The sequence below is a fragment of the Zootoca vivipara genome, chromosome 11, assembly GCF_965207765.1.
Source record: "Zootoca vivipara chromosome 11, rZooViv2.hap1.1, whole genome shotgun sequence".
In the NCBI taxonomy this organism is placed as follows: Eukaryota; Metazoa; Chordata; class Lepidosauria; order Squamata; family Lacertidae; genus Zootoca; species Zootoca vivipara.
Window position 1 is genome coordinate 16672562 of NC_142594.1, and position 24610 is coordinate 16697171.

General features: G+C 37.4%; 1 protein-coding gene across 7 annotated transcripts in view; it reads left to right on the forward strand.

Annotated features, from left to right (window-relative positions):
* Nucleotides 1-24610, forward strand: part of SLC4A7 (solute carrier family 4 member 7) — a 71047-nt gene that overhangs the window by 23438 nt on the left and 22999 nt on the right. For 3 of the 7 annotated variants that reach the window (XM_035128762.3, XM_035128763.3, XM_035128765.3), the window contains 12 exons: nt 101-182; nt 6498-6641; nt 8047-8185; nt 8812-8972; nt 9858-10046; nt 11324-11680; nt 14928-15043; nt 16732-16889; nt 19050-19137; nt 20354-20500; nt 21233-21333; nt 23277-23451. In XM_035128762.3, the coding sequence (XP_034984653.2) occupies nt 101-182; nt 6498-6641; nt 8047-8185; nt 8812-8972; nt 9858-10046; nt 11324-11680; nt 14928-15043; nt 16732-16889; nt 19050-19137; nt 20354-20500; nt 21233-21333; nt 23277-23451 (1857 nt within the window). The remainder of the gene's footprint in view (nt 1-100; nt 183-6497; nt 6642-8046; nt 8186-8811; nt 8973-9857; nt 10047-11323; nt 11681-14927; nt 15044-16731; nt 16890-19049; nt 19138-20353; nt 20501-21232; nt 21334-23276; nt 23452-24610) is intronic. The other 4 variants (XM_035128764.3, XM_088653931.1, XM_035128768.3 and 1 more) reach the window with 2 other exon arrangements.

Below are 24610 nucleotides of genomic sequence, written 5' to 3' on the forward strand. Positions count from 1 at the left end.
TACATTAAACTGCTCATTTCAGAAAATGCTTTCAGAAGTAACTGACTAGGAGAATCTGTTTATATAGTGTTAAACTGGATGTCTGCTCTGTCTTTTTTAGGGTCACGATGAAGAAGCTGTTGTGGATACGGGCAAAATCAGCTCTACTATCAACACAAACTTTGAGAAAGAAGAACTAGAAAGTAAGTATATTTTTTCAGTCTCGTTAGGATTGTTATTTTTTCCAAGTTCAAAAGTCAAACATGTTAGAACCCTAGTGCTGCACTTGTGTTATCTGGTTTGGCGTGGTTGCATCTATGCCAATTGCAGTAATGCCTGGAAGTGGTTAGTGTGCATTGCATCCAATATGTAAGATGAAGTTAGGTACAATTACCCTTTCTCCTTTCTAGCTCTATGCTTAGCCATCCTTTCTAGTGAAAGAGACAGGATTTGAGGTGCTCTGAGAACCTCGAGAGAGCACAACACCAAAAAAAAAACCCTCCTGCACTCATCTCCAGTTTGGAGTAGAATCGGGGGTCAGAGAGTGTCCCTGCAGTTGTGCTGTCCTTGGGATATGCTTGTTGAATTGTTTAAAGGGTATTAGAATAAGCTGCCCTGTTTCTCATATTTCAAGACATACCCATAAAATAAGCCATAGCAGGATTTTTAAGCATTCAAGGAATATAAGCCATACCCGAAAATAAGACATAGTGATAGGCGCAGCAGCAATGCCGGCCGCGGCAGGAGGAAAAAAATAAGACATCCCTTGAAAATAAGCCATAGTGTGTTTTTTTTAGGAAAAAATAAATATAAGACGTGTCTTATGAGAAACACGGTACTGATTTAAGCTCTCTGATTTGCTGCATATGTGGAAAATATTTGTAACTGGTTGTAGAAGAGAAACAAACTTATACAGGTAACCATGTTAGCGATTTGTCCCTGTGCAACAGTGAAAGCAGTCTACAAACTCAGGCATACACTTTACTAAGAACACTTCATGCAAAGAACTTGAAGATGTTAGTTGGACAGAAGACAATGATGCCATTTTGTGAAGTGAGCAGTCATCTAGTAATTGCTTATGTTATGAAATTTGGCTCCTGATGCATCCTTGAAAAACGATGGCTTGTGCCATCTGCTTTTTCCATGGCATAAGTCCAAACAAAGCTCATTAAGAAGAGGGGGATACACTTGACTTTTGCTTAGCTTCACTTAGGTTTTTCTTTGCCAGGTGTAACCGTGTTTACATTTAATAGTTCTATTATCTCGGATATGTGATACTATAAACTGTGTTCTTAATAATAGTGGCAGACTTTTCAATCTCAATTTCTGCTCTTTGACAGAATAATATTCCTCCGTTTCTCTGAGTACGTAGGTTTAACATGTTAGAAATCCTTGAACATGTGTAAGAAAATGCCAAAGCTAGACTGCAGTTTTAAGCAAAATTTATTTCAAGTAGGCTCCATTGAAGCTAGAGTGCTATGCTTCATAGTTAGTGAATTTACAAAAGAGATATTATATATATCTGAATGAATAAAATCAAGAATGAAACTGTAATATTTAGTTGCCAAAGAAGGTAGAAGTTTTTTTATGAGACGATCCTTTGTAGCATAATAATTTTCTGGGTGTTTTTTAAAAATATAAGATTATATGTTGCATATTAGTAAGTTACAGGTATAATACAGTAATAATATAAAATTATTGGATAAAAAGTAGTGAATTGCTTTTATGAAGTGTATTCTGATGCTGTGGAAAAATCAGGTGATTTGGAATTGTCTTTAATGTATTTTCTTTTTTAATAATAATAATAATAATAATAATAATAATAATAATTGTAAAAGTAATAATAATAATAATAATAATAATAATAATAATAATTTATTTGTACCCTGCCCATCCGGCTGGGTTACCCCAGCCACTCTGGGCAGCTTCCAACAAAGATTAAAATACATTAAAATGTCACACATTAAAAAATTCCCTAAACAGGGCTGCCTTCTACGTATCATAGGTTTTCCATGCTGTGTGGTCTGAGTATATAGAATAAGTAGCGAGCACCTTTTAAGAAATTTTAAAGTGACACCATTAATGACCTTAACTGGTAAATACCATTTGTGGATTTTGTCAACTAAGCTTGGATAAAGTCATGTCTGATTAATCCAAACAACTGTCTCTGGAGCTATGTATACTAAATTTAGTGCCCTTCATTCTATTAATGCTGTTGAGTATTGGATTAAGCTAATTCGGTAACAAGCTTTCCTTTAGATTAGTATGGCACAGCCATTGTGGAAGTGGGGTTTCTGAAGGTCATTTAACAATTCAGCTGTATCCTTTGGACTATAAGGATTTTTTTTGTATATGACTTGAGACCATGGAATTTAATGGAATTACTTAATATTTTTACAAATTGTGAGGGACAGGAGCTACAGACAGCCCCCTCCCATCTTGAACACGAGCTCCTCGCCCAGCGGAAGTGGGAGCGGGGAGGGGGATATTTCGAGTGGGGATTCAGGAAGCAGAAGCCCGGGCTCAGGCAGGATAGCTGAGCCCAGGCGCCGCCTGGGAACGGAAAGGGGAAGCAGGGAAACCGTGGGAAAGAGACCGATCCCAGCGACCCCGGAATTGCGTAAGAAGCGCCGGGGGAGGAGATTTAGTATTCCCAGGCTACTTTGCTGGAGGAAAACGCGGGAATCCCCATTCGGAGGTTCTGCGCCAGACTGAGAACATGTACTGTACTGACAAACTGTATATAGCACTGTTTCAGCACTGTAAATAGATTGCACCAATAAAAGGATAAAATGCAGAGCTGTGAGGAGTTGTTACTCTAAAGTAGCCACCTGTGACACATATGCATGATGTTCCTCTTCCCCTCCATCCCACTGTCTCCCACATAACCAGAAACTGCACTGGGCATTATATCTTGTTTGCAGTATGCCTTGGTGAAATGTGGAAGTAGTTTCAAGTTTTTGATGAAGGGGATACAATGGTTAATTAGATGTTTCTAATTATTTCATTGTGGCCACTATGAAGGGGAGAAGAGAGAACAGGCTGCGTATACAGGCAAAAGGCTCATTTATATCTCAGTTCCTTAAACTTGAGGTAAAGGTAAAGGTAAAGGGACCCCTGACCATTAGGTCCAGTCGTGACCTACTCTGGGGTTGCGGCGCTCATCTCGCGTTATTGGCCGAGGGAGCCGACGTACAGCTTCCAGGTCATGTGACCAGCATGACAAAGCCACTTCTGGCAAACCAGAGCTGCACACAGAAACACCGTTTACCTTCCCGCTGTAGAAACACCGTTTACCTATTTATCTACTTCACTTTGACGTACTTTCAAACTGCTAGATTGGCAGGAGCTGGGAACTGAGCAACGGGAGCTCATCCCATCACAGGGATTCAAACCGCCGACCTTCTGATTAGCAAGCCCTAGGCTCTGTGGTTTAACCCACAGCGCCACCTGCGTCCCTTAAACTTGAGTTAGGATTATCTAAATTCATCTGGAGCGTGCCATTCTAGTAGATCTTTCCCCAGTTAGATCTATTTGTGAAGAATTCTTACACCCACAGTTCCTTTAGTGTTCCTATGCAAATTTCTTACTTTTCAATGTATATTTTCTTTCTCTTTCAACTGTGGGTGTGATCAAGTTTGCTTCCTGCTTAAATTGCAGTGAAGTTGAACATACTGTGTTTGACTTAGAAGCCAGGTTTGATGTCGAACTGCTGGCAAGCTGCAGCTGGGAACAGGACTCTTTTCTGACCTAGACTTAGTTAAAAAACACACATGCCTCCATTTTAGTCCAATTATTGTTTTCCCCGCCCCACCCTAGTTTAGTGAAGGGGAAAAGATATTGAAGCTTCATTTGCAGAACGCACCCACTATTTCATCAAGATTGGGTGGGCTTATTATACCAGAGGCACTACTTGTTTTAATGTATGTTTGGAAGTAATAAGGAGCTTGTTTTTCATCAAAGGAGAGCTTTATCAATTAAAGATCATGCTTTTTTGCCTTTTTTTTTTTGCTTCTGAAGCCATAACTTAAAAAAGTGTTAAGCAACCACAACAGTGTAAATGTATATAGAACACGGTGACTATAACAGTTTTACAATACATCTCACATACAATGCAATTATGTATTTAAAGCGTAAGAGGTTATGTAGGCAAGATGGCAGCCAATAGGAGTCTCAAGAATGTCCGTGGAAGAGTAGATGTGTGAGCATATGCCCAAATGAGCTCCTCCCGCTGTAGGGGCTACTTCTCCGCAACCACCAACACACAGGTCTGTTGATCCATTAATTCCGCTTGTGTTGCCCATATAGAGATAAGGCAGGCGGTATTTGTTTAGACTGCAGAGTGCTTTAAAAGAAAAAGACACAACCCACAAAACTGCAGCACACCCGTGGTGCACTGGTAATGCACATTTTCTACCGACCCCATGAAATGGATTATAATCACAGCATTTTTCATGTTAAGAAAAGAGAAGGAAAAAAACCCATCTATAAATTCATTAACAGCTTTCCTAAAATTCGTTGCTAAGAAGTATTTTTTTAAAAAGGTCAACCCCCCCCGTAACCCCTATAATAAAAAAGCAAAAAGCCACAATTCAGTGAGGTGAGGCTTACAGCAAGTTCTTTGAAGTTGAGAAGAATACTGATTTTGACTGTGTTCCTTAAACCGACACCGGTTTATTAATTGTGATAGCACACATGGACTTGACAATTTCATTACAGGCCAGTTTAGATGTTAGAGTTCAGTGCTGCTTTCCACCATCTTCTTTATTATTTATTTATTTATTTTTAAAATTTCTATGTCGTCCTTCACCCAAGCATCAGAGGGCGGTTTACAACATAAATAATAATAATACATAAACATACAGTGGTGCCTCGAGTTACAAATGCCTCAGGTTACAAACGCTTCAGGTTACAAACTCCGCTAACCTGGAAGAGTTACCTTGAGTTGAGAACTTTGCCCCAGGATGAGAACGGAAATCGTGTGCTGGTGGCGCAGCGGCAGCAGCAGGAGGCCCCATGAGCAAAAGCATGCCCCTAGTTAAGAACAGTTTCAGGTTAAGAACAGACCTCCGGAACGAATTAAGTTCATAACTAGAGATACCACTGTAGTAACAAAAATACCTCCCCCCCCCCCCATTTTCACTAGCTAAGAGCCTGCGAGAAGAAGAATGTTTTTGAAGGTGCCAGGTAAGCCTCTCTGGGGAGAGCATTCCACAAGTGGGGAGTCATTGCAGAAAATGCCCATTCTCATGTTGCTACCCTCTGGACCTCTTGTGGAGGAGGCAAACTGAGAAGGGCCTCAGATTGTGATGACAGGGTCTGGATCAGTTTATATGTGGAGAGGTGGTCCTTGATGAATTGTGCCTGAGCCAGCACTTTGAATTGTGCTTGGAAACTAATTGACAGTTAGTGCAGTCATGCCAGGATCAGTGTAATGTGCTCAAACTATATTGTCCTGGTGAGCAAGCTGGCTGTTGAATTCCGCACCCGCTGAAGTTTCCGAGCTGTCTTCAGAGGCAGCCCTACGCATTGCAGTAATCTAACCTAGGTGTTACTAGAGCATAGGCAATGATAAGCTATTCCTGTCCAGATAGGGGTGCAGCTGGACTACTAGCTGAAGATGATGGAAGGCACCCCATGCCACTAAGGCCACCTGAGCCTCAAACTGATGTGGTGTTCTTTTTTAAAAACTGCATGCATTTTTTTCAGATAAAAAGAATAGAAGGATAGGGCAAGGAGATCCTGTTTAATATTTCTCCATGTCATTTTGCAGCTGTGAGGCCACTTTCAGTTCGACAAAAACACTGTGGGGGGAAAGGGAAAGGGAACACCTTATTGTATCTAGTTTGGGCCCAGTACTGTATTCAGATTTCAGTTCTTGTAAAAGCCTGCCTTTTCTTTTCTAGAAAATGAAATTGTGGTAGCCTAAGGTAGTAAAGAGATTACCAATTGTCACATGATTTTCATAGTATGTGATTTATATAATAGTGTAATAAATGGAAGAAGTAGTGAATATCTACAAAAATTCTAAAATGACACCATTAATGACATTATTACTATGTGCTGTTTGGCAAACTACTGTGGATGTTGCAGCAGCAGCTTTCCTTTATTTATTGGTGGTTGGGCAAGGTGATGTTTGAAGTCCTTTACATATCACATTATTCTGTACCAAATTCATTTTCTGAGCTGGTACATCCTTTAAGGAGTTCAAACCTTTTCTTGAAAGGGGTCTAGATGTTCAAAAATCAGTTAAGATGTTTTTATTTCTATCCTGATAATGAGAAAAAGGAATATCCATTTGTGCCAAATTCGTACTTCTCTGTTGCCTTCAAATTCTTGTAAATAGAACATTATTACAACGTTCCTCAAATAGCAGGATGGGCAATTTGTCATCTTTTGGATAATTCACATGTACTGTATAATGCAGCAAGTGTCCTAGTGCTAATTTCAAGCCAATTATGTGGTCTGTGGTTGTCTGCTTGCTATGCCTAATATGTTGCACAATATTTTTGGTTAAGGTCACAGAGCTGTTTATATTGGTGTGCACGTCCCCTTTGGAAAGCAGGGTCGACGACGTCATAAGCACCGTGGACATAAGCATCATAGAAGAAGAAAAGAAAAGGAAACTGACAAAGAAGATGGGCGAGAATCTCCATCCTATGGTAAAAAAAGAGAGAGTTCTTTCATTGTACTTTAAGTAGCAATATAGTAAAACCCAGTGTTTTGGTTATTTTTAAGAAGAGTAGAATTGACAGCATGGTAGGGTTTTATGGGCATGTTCCAGAGAAATTAAAATAGTTGCCTGTGTTTATACAATGTTCACAGAGCTTATTGCCTCATTATTATCCTTTATGAACTTTTTACATCAAAAAACTTGTACTATGTTCTTGTGCTACATAATATTAAATTATTACATCTGGTCAGTGGCTAGTCAGATTAGATTCAGAACTTTTAAATTGTTTTCTAATATAGAGCCTTGAAAATGGTGGGGTTTCAGAAATGTTTACATGGCTGCTAACTTGATTTTTGTGTTAAATATAAGAAATGTACATGGCTACAGAAAACAATGAAATGAATGTAAAGAGAGGTAAAGAGGGAAACATTGCGTAATGTGAGTGTTGTAATGTTATAGGAGGAAGTTGTATAATGGAGAGAGTCTGATATCCATAAGGAAGTAGTTCAGGAATTTGGATTTGTGAATTTCAATTTATTAATGCAGTCAAAACTGTAGCAAGGAGAATATGCATTCTGCCTCAATCAATGAAATAGTTACTATCCCTGGATTCCCCCCCCCCCCCTTGAGAAGGATCATGACCATTATTGTGACTATGATCATGCAAAGACATGGAGCTAAATGTATGTACTCCCATTTAACATCCAAATGCATTTTGCTCCCTTTCACGCTCCCTTTTCCATTTTTGTTCAGTGGAAGGTTTTGCTAGAAGGTTAATAGGTTAGAAATGAGTTAATTGAAAATGAAAATGCATCACTACTTTAGTGTTTTGAGCCTTTAAAGTGACTCAAATCAGGTTTGGAAATCTTGGTACTGGAACAAGAGGCTTTATTTCATTCTCAAACCATGATAATCTCCTTTATCTGTTAAGGATTTTTGTCTGTTCTATGCCAGTTATGATTTCTGTTTGTAAAGAAATATTTCTGGGGAAAGATTAAGTACCTTTTCAAATGGTCCTGTATTTACAAACATAACAGTCATTCTTCTCTCTACGAATTCTGTATATTGCTAGTACACAAGCACAGTTTGCTCAAGACCATATACTACCTTCACAGTAGATGTGTAGAATCATAGAATCATAGAATTGTAGAGCTGGAAGGGACCTCAGGGGTAATCTAGTCCAAACCCTTGCAATGCAAGAATCTCAAAGAGCCTAATCTAAATAATAGATGGCGTTATTTTTATAGGAAGTTGGTGGTTAAAGAATAACTTGTATTCCACTTCCAGCATCAGTGGTTATCTTTTTGTTTTTAGCAGTATGGTGGTATGGGTAAGAGTTTGACAATCTAAACCTTAAACTAAGACGTGCCCTTAACAATCTTATTTCCACCAAGACACACCATCCCAGAGGGTACAATTTATCCTGGGTACCGAGGATGATGATGAAGAACACATTCCCCACGACCTATTCACTGAAATGGATGAGCTTTGCTTTAGAGAAGGAGAAGAATATGAATGGAAAGAAACTGCCAGGTAACCAATGAATATTCCTCTTCAAATTCTCTCACTGATGATTACAGCACAAAGAGACTTGGCCCTCCAGTTTACATTAAGACAAGTGGAAATCTGTGAAAGCTGTTTGAAGTGTTCCTTAACACCTAAGCATACTTCTCCTAGCTCAGCGGCTGTTGATACTACTGCTTATTTAAAAAAAAAAATTGCTCACTTTTATATAAGGGTGCTGGTGTCAAGTGGTAGGGTGGTTGATAAATGAAGGATAAATGAGGTTGTAATCCTGTACTCTTTTACCTGGGAGTACATCCTAGTGAGTTTAGTATGGCTTACTTCTGAGTGGGAAAGAATGCGATTGTACTGTAAATATTTTTAATAAGCAAACACTTAAATTATAGAATGTATGGAAATAAGATTCTGAGAAGCAGGGCCAAATGAGAGATTTTATGTATTCTTATTTAGTTCCTTTTGTTGTAAATTGTCCTGTGGCCTGTGCAAAGAGTGGTATATCAATCATCTAAAGAAGTACATAGATTTTTAAAATTAAAAAATAGTTTTTATTAAGGTTTTTTGTGTGTTTAAATAGCAGTATTTTGAAAAATAAGGACTTGTGAGTGTGCATGTAGCTCAGTGTATTTTCGTTTCAGATGGCTAAAATTTGAAGAAGATGTTGAAGATGGTGGTGATAGGTGGAGCAAACCTTATGTGGCTACCCTGTCTCTGCACAGTCTCTTTGAACTGAGAAGTTGTATCTTAAACGGGACAGTCATGTTGGATATGAGAGCCAGTACGCTGGATGAAATAGCAGGTTACAGCCAATTTTCCTTTAATATTATTTAAATTTTGTTTGTGTAGATCTAGTTCTAAAACAAAACAAAACAGTTTTTCAGTTATTCTGTCTAAGAAAGAAACACGATAAAGGCAAAAAAATACCCACCATTATCCTTAAAGCTTGAAGTTAAAAGTCCTGCTGATTAACTGTGTTTCATTAGCAGATAAGGGCCATGCTAAAAGTTGTACTTGCTTTAATTTTCTGTAGCATAATGTTGTAAGACAAAAAATTATTTTATTCAGTGTGTTAGCTAAATCTTAAGCAGAACCTCTCCGAGGTTGGGGTACTTTCACTGGGGGAGATAACAAGATGGTTCCAGCCTGAGGGTTTATTGTAGGGCTTCGTTGCTTATTCTGTCACTCTGCTACATATTTTGTTGGCAGCAATTTTAAGTTTTGGGATTAAATCTAAGCAAAAATTTGCCTCATTCAGAAGAAATCTGGACATTTCCAAATAAGGACCACATTGTATACAGTATGATTGCATCTTGTGCACAATTCACTTGCGTTATTTCAACCTTGTGCGGTTGAAAGACAGCTGGTTGAAATTGCACAAATTAATTGCATGCATGGTGGAGAGCTTAAAAGCTCTTTTTGTACTGGGTTTTGCTGGCACGGAAAGAGCTTTTAATATCTCTGCTGTGTATACTGGGATAGTTCTGTTCAGCGCATGGACTCTGAGATGCTATCATGAGATCTTGCAGGAGCTTTGCATTGTTTAGCAAATGCTTGCTTTATAATCTTTAACCAGAATCATCATTTACCAAAGGAAGATCTTACGGATTGCTCTTAATGTGGAATTTCATTTAAATCAGCTTCAGTAGGTCACTATATTTTTGATATAATCTTTTTCTCTCTGTAGATATGGTATTGGATAACATGATAGCTTCAGGTCACCTGGATGAATCTATGAGAGATAATGTCAGAGAAGCTCTTCTGAAGAGGCACCATCATCAGAATGAAAAAAAATTCACTAATCGGATTCCCCTTGTCCGATCCTTTGCAGATATAGGCAAGAAACATTCTGACCCTCTCTTGCTTGAAAGAAATGGTGAGATAAGTCATGGCATTCAGTTTGTTTTAACTTTTAACAAATTTAATGCAGAGATGTGAGAAAAGTCAGCACACTTGAAGAAAACAAGTTCATAATTCATTCCTGATATATAAGGAGTTGAATAAACATTTGTCTGTAGAATTAGTGACTTTGTCTTCATGCCTTTTGATCTGTAAGAGTTGAGAACTGTGCTTACACCACTGAATATATGGACAGATGCTTGTGAAACCAAGGCTTATGAATATTGTGTCTTGTTTTATTATATACCTCTATTTTCTGGCACTTCCTGTTTTATGCCTATGCTACTGATTTTTATAATAAGTCCATTTTTCTTTTAGGAATAATCAATAAGTGATATTTTGGTGAGGAAAACCACACTGCTTTTTATCTAAATGATTGCCTTGGTTTCTCCTGTTTGCTATTTTCTGTATGTGCATGTGTTTATATTTGCTTATAATATATAATTATTATAGGATATTCTGATAGTGTGCTTTTTATTTACTGAGTGGCTCTCACATTTGGTGTTTTGTTTCTGTTGGTGTGGTTTCTGATGCTCAAAAAAATAAGAGTCACTGCTCAGGTAATTTCAGGTAATCAATGTGTATCTCATTTTATATTGCTATCTATACTCTTAATTAGAATTATCACATATTTGGCTTTTCATGTATGTATATTTCAAGTTGCTGATTTTGATAAAAAACCTGCCTCTAAAGATACTGAGTTTGGTAGCTCCACAGCAAACTGTTACATATTTATTAGGAGCCAGTAATCAGTACAGAGTCTTTTTTGGCCCTTCCATACCTTCCTGTGGTGACTTGTTTTTAAAGTAGGAAAAACAAAGGTTCACATACTGTTGACACCCTAGGTCAGGATAGTGACTGTTTTTATTTTGCATGTGTACTTCAGGTACTGCACTTTCTTGTTTTTCCCAGAACTTGTTTTGCAGAAGGTGCTTATATGTCTGCTTAGCAAATATATATAGATTCCTTTATCATAAGTATAGCACTTAGATGTTTTACTCAATTCTCTTGGGATCTTAAGCAGTCACCAGTAATATATTTCTCCTTCCTCCCTCCCGTACCTTGTAGATATGTGTACATATAAGCTGACTTTTTTAACATCGAAAATTCTGCTTAGCTCTTATGTTTTGCTTAAGTCTTATCTCACCTATGACTGAGTGATGTTTTGTGTTTTTAGAGTTTTGTTATATAAAATATGAATAACTTGTCTTCCTGCTGAACATTTTTTTTATCACTTTATTTGTTTTACCTCAGGGGAAGGCCTTTCAGCCTCCCGCCACTCTTTACGAGCTGGTCTCTCTGCCTCAAATATTTCCCTGAGAGGAGAGAATCGCTTATCCCTTCTTCTCAATTACCTTCTTCCTGGATCTCCAGCCGCCTCAAGGAGCGCAACCCCTTTACCTACCCCACAAAGCACTCCACCTTCCAGTCCTAGGTGCGGTCACAAGGGAACCACAAATTTACCACCAGCTGAGCATCAGGGTGCTGAACTCCTAGTGTCTCCTTCTAGTGATGATATCCCTAAAGTAGTAATTCATCCACCTGAGGAGGATTTAGAAGCTCAGGAAAGCAAGGAGAAGACGACAGAGGATAATATTGACATAATACCAGGCAACTATTTGAACTCAAATTGTCCATGTGTGGTGCTTTCTGCAGCTGAATCACGTCCACTGCAAAGTTTTTATCACACAGCTTGAGCAATCATGAGTTGTATATCAGTCTGTCACTCGTTTGCATGCTTCATTTCTTCTTGTGTGATATTTTCTTGTGTGATACTTTAGTCACTATTATGAACTGGAGTTGACACTGAAATATTAACACAAGCATTAACACATTGAAAGCAACAAAATATTTGAGTATTTCGCCATACTTTTTATGTTCATAACCAAAAGGAATTCATTCAGCAAGTGCTTCTGCCTTAAAAAAATAATAAGAAAGAAACAAGCGAGTTATACATTATAAACTTGAAACTGAGATACCAAATGGTGGCCTTTTACTACTTTTTAAACCTTGTAATTTATAGTGGGTGATGTATACTTCAGCACCAGAGGATGCCAGGTACCTTAAAAATTATGGTCTGTGCTTTGAAATCATAGTAACATGCTGTACCCAACTTGAAATTCCTACTTCAGGGTAATTTGTTTAATTTGAAAAGGGCCACTTTAGCTGTAGCCAGTCCCCTTTTAGGAATTGTAATAAGGAGAGGCTTGTGCAACAGCTAAGGGGGCATTTAATTTTTTGAATTAAATGGGTAAAAGCTGTCAGTTGCTAGTGTACTTGAACTCTAAATTCCATTGGTTACAGCAACACTTTATACCTGTAAGATTGATGTAGATGCTTTTTGCAGTCCTCAGTGTTCTGGTCTTATTCACTTCCTGCATGAGACCTCTTGCATCAGTCTCCTGTTCTGCATAGTAGCTTTTTGCACAGAGGTTGAGACTAGGAAGATTGACTACTCTAGCTAGGAGCTTAACATCTGATTGGGTGTTGCTGTACAGCAAATTATTTTTTCAGGCTATTGTAGCAATCAGAAACCAGCAATCAGTTGTTTTGAGACTTGTCATGTAAATGTAAAGTATGCATATATTTAGGGTTAAACACTGAAAGTTTTCGAACTGCAAAGTCGAATGTACATTTTTTTTTACTTTTGACAGAAGTAGGTCCCCTGCAAATATGGACTAAACACCTCTCTCTTTTTCTCTGACTCACGTTTTGTTGCAGTGCTGTGTAAAGTGTGACGCAGCTTGAAGATGCTTTGTAAGCTATATCCTGAAATTATTGCTTTTCTCTGAGGTTGTTTTATTCCATTGCTTTCCTTTGTTGCTCTGTTTCTTGGTTACTGTCATCTGGGGGCACTTTGATATATTAATTAATTTAAACTTTGAGCTTTCTGTTATCTCATGTGAGAAGATATGACCACTGTAGATTTTCTTGGAATTGTGTTTTTCAGTAAATAGATAATCTGCTCTGCAGGTATTGGTACTGTCTGGGATCAGACAACACACTGCATAAAACAGTCCTAAGTTTTCTGAACTTGGATTCTACTAGACTAGGATGCAAGGGAAATAATGATAATTTAGTATGTAGTGTAACTAAGAGCGGGCAAGCAATTGTCCTAGAGTACATCTGTTTGCCTGCTCTGCTACTGCAGAGAAAGCCTTCTCTTGCATGTCCAACTTACAACGGTAGTGTCTTGCAGAACACACACACACACGCACACGCACACACACACACTCCAGTTAAGTGGGAAGCCTTTTATTGGAGAAATGGGTACTTTACTTCAAGTTTCCTGGTCTAAACTAATTAAGGTTATAAAGAAAATAACAAGCATCTGGAATTGACCTTGGAAACAGACTTTGAGCCAGTGAAGTTGATACAACAATGCAGTAATGCGATCCCATTTACAAGAGAGAGTTTTGGTTGTTCCCAACATAATGATGCTGCAGTGGTCCTAATTTACAACCTCCAGTGGTGTTTCTGTAGAAGATGTTCAACATGTTGGGAACAAGTTGTAACTCTGTGGCTCACCGTAAGCTAGTGGCCATGGAATTGAGCAGTACCCCTCAGATACCATCTTCTGAGACTTGCCTGCTAGAAAGGACCAGGAATAGTGCAAAGCAGTGTCACCAGTGTCAGGAACATAAAAAGCCTCTGAGACGTTAAGCGGAACCAACAGGACCACACTTCTCTTGTCTAGTTTCTGATATACTGTTGGAGGGTGATAAGCACCATCACCGTTCCAAAGCAGGGTTGGAAGCAAGACTGAACCAGTTGAGGCAATTTCTTTTACATTTATTGATTTAATGTTCCCAATGTGGACTGTTCGTTTCTGCACAAAGAGGTGGGTTGTTGTTTTTTGCAGTGGCTTATTGCACTCTGTGTTATATACCAGCTCTGTGATTCTGTGATTTCTTGGTAGCCCCATCTGCATCTTGTCATGACTAGGACAAGGCCAAAAATGCAGTTTTAAAATCATGTATTTCCTAGAATGTTACATCGGAGGTAACGTACTGTGTCTGCTGTCCAAAGTGGTGAAACAACAATTCCAAAATAGTGTACAAGACTAGATGGTAGACAAAGCAGTGAAGTAGAAAAGAAAAAAAAGTTGGCATCTTGTAAGAGTTCTAATTAGTAGTAGTAGTAATTTTAATAATAGTAAAATGTGTATACCGCCCTAATACAAATCCATTGATTTTAATAGGTCTGCTCTGAGTGTAACTTAGTTGGATACCACTCTGATATTTCTTTGAAGTTTATAACAGTTCTTCTTGCTACTGGTTTTTTCTTAAAACTGGTTTGCCACCTTGGGAGCAGATGAAACTGCAGTGTTAACTCCAAATAAAATTGGTTCCTCTTGTTCATGTGTAAAATTATTTCTTAGGATCATGGGTCACATCCTATTTAAAATATGTTCTTGCTTTAGTGTTGACTAATGGAAGATAGATGTAATCTTGAGGCCAGTCTTGTAACAAGCTAGGTGTTTTGCTAGGTATTCTAAAGTATGTTTTTGTGGTTTTTCAGACTCATAGAAAGTATGACATCCCTCTGATGCACGATCCACACACAAAGCATTGGTGGTTAGACACACATTCTTATGTTCTCTTAAAAAATAACACATTTTTGTTCTGGTGCATTTTGCAAAAGGCCATCATTTAGGCAACATCTAATTTCAACTTTTTAACAAGTGTTCATTGTTTTTCAGAAGAAAATAACTTGTTTGTGTGGCATTTTTGATACTAATGCACCTTTTGTTTATTAACTTCCACATTCGCTTTTAGAAAACTGCCACTGTCATTGTGTAACTAAGTCTGTTTTCTACTGATGTTATTTTGAACAGCCCTGTATATTCTGCTTGTAGGACTTCTTGCATCGCCACAATCTGCACCCGGTAATTTGGACATTGGAAAAAGTGGAGAACTTAAAAGCAGTGGAACAGGGGGAAGTAGAGAAAACAGCACTGTTGATTTCAGCAAGGTAAACTATGTCATTTAGAGAGTAGAGAGCTTTGTGAATTGTAAAGCTGTTTATTTATTCTGAGTTTAAGATCATTAATCGTATATTGTTAAAAGCAAACATTTTAAGTGATTTTTTTTGTTTGCTTATTTGAAGTTATTTGTAACAGCTTTCCAATAGATCTGTAATGACTCCTAGAAAGAAATTAAGAATTATGAACATATTTCCATAATTTTCTGGACTGTAGGATTAGCAGCTGATGTCTGTACATTACTTCCTATAGAAATGACCAAGAAAATCTACAGCCACAAATGATGACCATGGTTTGTTTTAATCATGGTTTCTTGTATGTCCCATATCCCAAGCTGTCCCTTATGCCAATACCCAGTTAATACTTGAACACATTTTGTAGTGCTCCTGGATTGGCATGGCCTCTGCATCACCAGCTCATTTATTATTGGCCAGCTGCAGAAACAGGGTAGAGAACTCTTCCTGGAAATCTCTGGCTACATTTGGTGTGCTTAGAGATAGCAAGAGTCGTACAGCCTTATGGATGATTTTGTTTTCCAGCCACTATTCCCTTATGCCTTTTGTAGCAGGGTTGTACCCTACTTGGTCACAGTCCAGTTGCGGCAGTGGAAGTCTGGCATGTGTCAGTGGTGCTAAAATTGACACTTTAGGAACTGAGTTCAAGTGTGCAGGACTGAATCCTTTAGTATTGGAATGAATGTTATCTTGCAGTGGAGGTTTTAATGCGGTGTGTATATATTTTTTCTGGAAACGATATATAAGCCTACATTTCTGTTGCTTGAAGCATTTAAGGCACTTTCCACCTCCTAATTTTCTGTATTTAAACCTGAAGAGGGACAAGATTGTACCTGCTTGTTTTATATAATTCAGTTGAGCAATGTAATTACTAATTTAAAAGTTGTCTGTGGATGTGCATCTTGTAAATTAAATGTAAACGAAGTTAACTTACGTTTTAGTTAATCATGGCAGATGCCACTATTCCTGCTCCTCTATCACAGTCTTTGTGTTTTTACTTGGCCTATTCTTCTCTGCACCTGCCTTGTCTCCTGTTGGGCAGGAGTCTGCCTCCTGGCACTGTAGTTGTGGCACACTTGGTGTGGGACTCAAGAGGCCAGCTGTAAGTTTTATTTCCTAGATAGCTGTATAACTGGTGTCTTAGTTTCAGTGATCTTTGTGTATCTGTCTGTATGTGAACCAATAGTTCATGTGCTGTACAATATGGTGGTATTCTTCTGTAATTATATACACAGTTTGCACAATTAATTTATTAATAAACCTTATATATATATATATATATATATATATATATATATATATATATATATATATCAATAGATACTTCTCCAAAACTAGTTTTTCCCTTCAGGCTGATTATATAAAATGAAAGAACTTTGTATATAACTGCAGTGACTTTTTAGTGATACTTATAGATACCAATAATAACACTTTTAAAAAAGTAGTTGTGTTTAAATATATATACTAAAATATGCAACAATGTGTGCAGATATGGTTACATTATAAATGTATTTCTGAAGCTTCTTCTGACACACATTTGTTCTGTAGCAACAGCATAGTGTTCTATTCACAACAGAGTCACATACCATTAATTCTAGTTTTAGAAATGCTTTTAGCATTAATATACTGTAAACTAAGTAGCTATTTTTAATCCTTGTAAATAGGTAGATATGAATTTTATGAGGAAGATTCCCATAGGTGCAGAGGCATCAAATGTGTTGGTGGGAGAAGTGGATTTTTTGGAGAGACCAATTATTGCTTTTGTGAGGCTGGCCCCCGCTGTACTTCTCTCAGGCCTTACAGAAGTTCCTGTTCCTACCCGGTAAGGAAAATCTTACATATAATAAAGCTGGAATTTTGTATTTGTATAATGCGGTTTTGACTTTAAGCTTTTCAGGTAGAAATTATTAACTGAGAAATACTTCCTTTGCTGACCTCCTTGTTGTTGTTTTTTTACTTTGTGCATTGGTGTGAAATACTGTAGGTATATTTTATTTCATTTTTAAAAAATAAATGGAAATTGTAATCTGCTGCTGGTTCCATATTTATGCTTTCTCACAGCACCTGACATGTCTTCACTGATCACTGATGCTAAAAAATTAACAACAACAAAACCATTTATTGTGAGGACCATGCCTGTACACAAATATCAACACAACAATAATTAAAAATGTTAAAATTCATTACATACTGTCCCAACAAAACCTTCATCCCACAAAACAGAAAGAGAAGGAAAACAAGCAACAAACAGACGATGAAGGAGTCTTTACTTTATCATCCATAAATCTTTCCCTGGCTTTCATGGCCTTCATCACAAATACCACTACCACATGGGTAATTCGTGGTTAGCATCAACTAACAAAAATTTTACTCTATCTTCAGGATTGATTTTAGAGTTGGGTATAATTTGCAGCATCGCGTCTCTAAAGCCCGAGTAAATGGGGCAATAGAGGAGGTAATGTATAAGATCCTCTTTAATTTTCATGAAGCAAGGGCATAAACAGTGTTCTGCTGGGATTTTTGTAAATCTCCCGGTCAGGTATGCAGTTGGCAATGTTTGAAACCGGGCCATGGTGAAAGCTCTCCGAAGGGTGGGATCAGTGATATCCACCAGGTAGTTGGCACAGATTTTGACTGCTTTTACGCGGGGAAACCAGTAGGAAAACCCAGAATTTTTTGTCTTTGTGGTGTCTAAAAAGGCGTCTTTTTCAAAGATCCATTCCTGAACTTTATCAGGGCTCCACAGTTTGAGAGTATTAAACTCGGGTAGATTGTATCTGGATACAATATCTAATAGGTTTTGACGCCAAGTAGTATTATGTTGTAAAGATACAAAGGCTTGTTTAGTCAATAAGGTGTTTGAGGCATCTGCGAGGTTGATGAAAAAACGCAGAAATCTTAAGTGGGCCCTGGCAGACACAGAAGGTATTCCTACTTCCACTCTTAAGAAGGCTGCCAGAGTACCCTGAGGGAGGCCTAGAATTTGGAAGATTTCAAGCCGTTCTAGCAGCTTCTGATTCCATCACCAGAGTTCTACCCCATATAGCATCTGGGGAATCACTTTTCCAACAAAAGCTTTTAGTGCCGGGACCACCAGTTGCCCTCCCCTCGTATAAAAAAAGCTGAGCAGAGCACCGATTGCCCTACGGGTTAGAAGGGTTACAGCCTTGAAGTGGGCAAGCCAGCTAGATGTAGCTTGGAAAGTGATACCAAGATATTTTAAAAAAGGACACTCTTCAATTATGTGTTCATCTAAAGACCATCTAAATGTGTGGCGAGCTCTAGTAAACACCACAATTTTGGTTTTGTCATAATTTATCTTTAGAGAGTTTGGGGAACAATAAGCTGCGAGCCCCTCCAGCATGCTGTTTAGGCCTCTTCGAGTAAGTGCCATGACAGCCATGTCACCAGCATATAGCAATATATTCAGATGTTTGCCTTCCAGGGCAGGAGCTGATGACTTGTACTTTGCCATATGTTGAACAATATCATTTATATAAAAATTAAAGAGGAACGGCGCTAACAAGCAACCCTGTTTAACTCCTTTCCCCAGTGGCATTGGGTCAGTATAGTTGCCTGACATTCCAGTTCTGATTTTAACTGTGGTATCTGTATGTAACTCTCTAAGTATTTTGAGAAGTCATCTATCAATATCTGTTTCATATAGTTTTTGCCATAATTTGTCCCTACAAATTGAATCAAAAGCAGATGTAAGATCTACAAAAGCCACAAAAAATTTGCTCTTATGTATCTTTGTATACTTATCTATCATTGTCTGTAATACCATACAATGACCTGTTGTGCTATGGCCCTTTCTGAACCCTGCCGGTTCCGGATTAAACAAGTTAGGAGTGGTCAGCCCAGTCAACCAATTTATTTAGCAGGTAACGAGTATAAAGTTTATACGCAATGTCCAGGAAAAAAAAAAGCTTATCATAGTTCTAAGGTCTGATTTCTTGTAGTCTGTTTCATTCTTCCACAGATTCCTTTTTCTTTTGCTGGGTCCAGCAGGCAAAGCGCCCCAATACCATGAGATTGGTCGATCAATAGCAACACTTATGACAGATGACGTGAGTACTAGGCATCCTGTATCTGTTCAACGTATTCACTTAAAAATCTGAATGGGATCTTCATTCAAGTAGAACTTGGCATGGCTAATGATTATATGGTGATTGAAGGAAATAGCTATGGAACGAGTATGTTTACCATAAGCATGAGTTTATGAATGGTGCAGTGAAATGTGTCATGTTGCATTTTTAATAAATTCCTAAAGCTGTGTGTGTGGAATAATTACTAAATGAAAGCACCACTTTTTTGAAATCTGACAGCTATATACATCTCACTGTAATGCTACAGTTGAAGAAAATAGGTTAATGTTCTAAATGGCATCGTCAGTCTAGGTAGCGCTAATGAAATCTGACTAAATACTACACTTTATGTCAGTTTTGTTTGGGATATGCCAGGAATTTTCTCTAGTCTACCACAGAATAGTAGAATAATAATTTTTAGACTAATTGATGTAGAAAGTAACTATTTTAAGACTGCTTTGTTTCAGTTCTTTGATTTAATAGTGAAGTTCTGGTGTTTGTTTGAAATGACATTAATTGTGTAGTGTTGAATATTTATCTGGAATAAGATGGCCCAGCAAGAATTATTCTGCTATAATTACTAGTACAATCCCAAGTATAAGTAATTGCCATTTTTTCCTCTTATGTTACCAATGAAACAATATAAAGCATTGGTATAGTGATGAATGTGGGACTGAAGATAATAATTTGTTTAGAACGAGTCACTGTTATGGGGAATGAGGGGCACACTCCTTTCCATTGTAGTCTTGGTTCATCCTTTTAAAAAACAACAACAATACTGCTCTTATCACTGACCCTTCCTCCTTGGGTGGTACAATCCTATGCATGTTAGCTACAACAGGACATATTCCAATGTACTGGTAAGTGTGTATAGGATTGCAGTCTTTATGTACTTTCCTTTCCTTGCTACTCTAAAACTTTGACAGATGTTTACTATGTTTAAATATCAATATTATAGGCTTGAAATGTCATTGTCCATGCAAACAGGTGTTTATGTACATAAGCACACACATATAACTTGTGTCTTGAGCATGCATTTGAAAGCTGATCATAGGTATATTTGCATGTGGAACTGAGTATAGAAACAAGTAATTTATTTGAGCCTTTTAAAATATAACTGTGACGCCTTTCCAGCCTCTTAGAGAAGAGTTTCACCATGTCAGGAAATCAAATATAAGTGTGTATATATTTTATAAAGGTTTTCCATGATGTTGCTTATAAAGCTAAAGACCGAAATGATCTGCTCTCTGGAATCGATGAATTTTTAGATCAAGTAACAGTTCTGCCTCCCGGAGAGTGGGATCCATCTATTCGAATTGAGCCACCCAAAAGTGTTCCTTCTCAGGTAAGAACTTTTCTAGTGAAGGGCACCTTGAAAGAGTGTAGTGGTGTGACCGGACATAGGTGGGGTATGTAAACAGCTAAAAAATGTCAAAACAGCATGAGATTCGCACAGAATGAAAAAGTGCTGGTTGAAACTGAAAACCACTTTATGGAACTGCTAATCCTTTTGAGAGAGGTGGCTAAATGTTGGCTCCTAACTTTGAAGGAAAACATGCCATGTTCAGTATCTGAATGCTGCAAAGTGTGTTTGATTACCCTGAACTCATGATACAGGATGGACTAAACAGTGAATTAAATGTGTCTAGTTGCTTTGATGAAATGAATTATGCAAATAGTATTTTTTTTAACTAAATGGTTACTGTGTACAGACTTTCTCCTTAGATAATGCCATTCTAATCAGCTGTTCTGATACAAAAATAATCCTTACTTAGAATGAAGCAAAAAATCTGTTTTTTTCTCTTGTGAATTTATCTCCTTGCATAGTTAATGATAGCGAAAGGTTTTTAATAATCAAAAGATTTTTCTCTCAGAGCCATGTTAAGTGTTGCAGAATAATTTCTCAGTGAATAGTTAATGCTGCTTTTTGAAAAATACTTTTTGAGTTTGGCAGGAAAATAGCACCACATGCTCAGTGTGTAGGCCTTTCCTTAGGTGCGAGGGAGAGAGTTTGAAATTGTGCTTGTTATTGTGGTTTGGCCTTAATGCAATCTTTTCATGCATTTCCTTGATACAGGAAAAAAGGAAGATACCCAAATTTCCAAATGGAGCTGCTTCTCCTGGAGAGTCTCTTGAAGAAGGCCATCATGCTGGACCTGAACTACAGAGGACTGGAAGGTGTGTGGTGTTTGCTTAAATTCTAGAAATATTAAAGAAGTAGAAATCGAAATCCTTACTGCTTTATAAATTTGCAGAATATATAATAATAATAATAATAATAATAATAATAATTTATTATTTATACCCCGCCCATGTTTAGTTTCCGCCTAATACGTTGGCCTGTTTTAGGCACTTAATACTATGGCAGTATTCTTCAGTACGTACGCTTCCGGGAAGAATAGAGAATGTGTTGATGCCTTACCCAAATTTATTTTCAAACTGAAACAGTGCTCAAAGTCTTATGTTTGTCATAGATATGGTTTAAAACCAAAAGTTGTATATAGTGGGCTAGATAGTCAAAACATTTTGTAAAGAAAAACCAGAGTGATTTCCTAGACATGGAAACGTTAGTGATGTCCCCTATCGTCCCTCTTGGCAGAATTCACAGAAAGGAAAAACTTTATGAGATAGAAGAAGCCATTTTCAAAGAAAATTCTCTTTGCCAATTTGAAATTTCTCTTCGCTAAAAAACAACTCCTGTTGTATATGTATCTGACTTACAGATTTACAAATCAGAAAGCTTTATCAAATACAGTTAATGGGTAGCTATGAAAAATGAAATATTTAAGGCATTTAGATGGCTTTTCACAAAAGTTGTTCATCTTAAACAATTTGAATAACTTTTTTGAGGAACTTTATTGAAATGCACAAGACTGCTAGCATACTTTTATTTTTTAATTTAATTACACTCTGCGAGTAAAAATGTACATAGACACATTTCTTTTGTAATAGTTATTTTTATGGAGATTCAAATAGCTTTCTTTCTCTTAAGAATATTTTTCTGTGACCAAGGCTAATTGTTCCAAATGTTTGAAGCTTATTTCCATTTTCCTTAAATATTTTGAGATTTCTCTTGATAGTTTCTGCTGCTGTATAGACCCCCCCCTTTTAATTAATTGCCCAAAGCTGTATATATTCCACAAATCAGTGGAACCTGGGTATAAGCACAAAACCTGGTACTGGCTGCAGAATTTGGCAACCTGAGAACATTCAGTTTTTCATTAAAAATAAGTTTTGGATCTTTAACATTTCAAAGAGAGGCTGAAAAGTGAATGTGTCATGCATGGTAAAATGTCACAATTCAGAAATGAGACCGAGAGTTATTTCCAAGGGTTGGCAAGAGCCAACTGATGGTTTTAAGGATGTATGGGGAAAAAACTGAAGTGCAAAATTTTGAGTTCTTTAGTGCAGTGTATGCACAGTTCTGATATTACTGTCTTCTGTAAATTTTGGCATTTCTTAATATTATTGTAAGCTGCCTTGATCATTGTCATAGCACTGCTAGGACAATTTGTAAAACCTTTAAGGGATAAATGCCAAACACTTTGAACTGAGACTAACACAAATTTGAAGTATTTTGTTCTGTTGTATCTACTCCCATCTGTTAACAAGAGTATTAATGACCACTTTTGTGGGAAGTACAGACCATGCACATGGAGTTTTAAAATATCCACAAAGCTGTGGGTTGCAACAAATTATGTAAAAGTATGCTTTGCTAAAAAAATAAAAATGAGGGGTGGCTGGTCCATAAGAGCAAATGCAGGGAAACAGAAGTCCTACAGATTTTCAGCGGAAGTTAGATGTAAAATATCTTGATCAATATTGCATTCAGGTAGGGATACTGAATATTTTCCAAACTTTTTTCAGTGTCTAGCCCATTATACACAAATTATCTGCCAGTATTAAAAACAGAATATCAACTAAGTTTACTTTAGGTACTGAAAATGAGTAGATTAAAATGGTACATTTGCAGTTTGTAATTGTCAATAGGTTTGGAGTATATGAAATAAGGCTACTTTGTGCTAAAAAAATCTGCACTGTCAGTCTTCTGTATCCCATAGTTTTAAGCGTTCTGGAGTCCTTTAGTGTACAGTTTGACGAGTTTCATCTCACCTATTTAGGCTTTTTGGTGGTTTGATACTTGACATCAAAAGGAAAGCACCTTTTTTCTTGAGTGACTTCAAGGATGCATTAAGTCTGCAGTGCCTGGCCTCGATTCTTTTCCTATACTGTGCCTGTATGTCTCCTGTAATCACTTTTGGAGGGCTCCTTGGAGAAGCTACAGAAGGCAGAATAGTGAGTACAAAGAATGGTAGTAGCCAGGCGTTTAGATTTTCAGAGGCAAGTGACTGTGTTCATTTGTCTCCTTTATTCCTACCTTTATTTGAAGACCTTTAGCCACAGCATTTGATTAGCCTTGCCCCCTATTAAATGTTCCTCAAATATTAACTGGAAAACATGGATAAAAATGTGTGTATGAACAGGAGAAGACGCACAGTTAAGGTAAAAATTACTCTGTCTTGATGAATAGATTCATGGATTGAAAAACAGCTTGCATTGTCTTTATTTTAAAGAGGCCTTAAACTGGCTGTGGAAAGGCTATTGGATCACCCACCTTTGGACCCACCTTGATTTTCTGCTCAAGCCTGATGTTTTGGATAGCTTGGTTGTTTTATTGGGTAGTAGACCTATAAAAAAGAATGCCTTTTAATAAAAGATTTTGGAAAGAGAAATGTAGAACTAAGTACTCTGAGCTATCCTAAATGTCGCACATGTGTGTGATAAAATCTAGATGGGCACTTTTGTTAGAGAAAACTGCTTCAGGGAGGAATTGTTTGGAGCAGAAAAGTGGTGAAAAGGTGCTTAACCTTATCTCTGTCCAGCACTTTTTGCTGCAGCTATGCCCAACCAACTTTGCCACTTTCTGCCCCCTGGGTCCCAGATGTGTTTCCCTGCCTGGTGGGAGAAGGAGGGGGCACTATGGGGTTGCAGTGGAAAAGTAATGCTTCTCTACTCCAATTGTCACTCCTGAAGCTGCTTTCCTCTATAAGAATTTGTTGATGTTTAAATACATATATGTGTGTGTGTAAAATGTTTGGTCTTCTTGAAAATAACTGCCCCACTTTATTTGCAGTTGTACAAATTAACTAAATTCTTAATTGTTTTTGACATTGAATTTTTTTGTGACCTTAACCATCATGTTTTTACTGATGATGATTTAGAATGTACAGGCCATTATAACATCTGATCTAATGGGAGTTAAAATTAACGGAACACTTAAAAACTGCTTTCACGTAAATATTTCATTGTAAATCTGCCTTCACAGTATAAATGTCTGTAATTTTGAAATTTGTTTTTATATGTATTGAAAATGTTGGCATTGCTTTCCATAACAGGTATTCACATTTTCATACAGTACTAATACTACTCCTTTGTTAGACTTGATTTAGTTTTT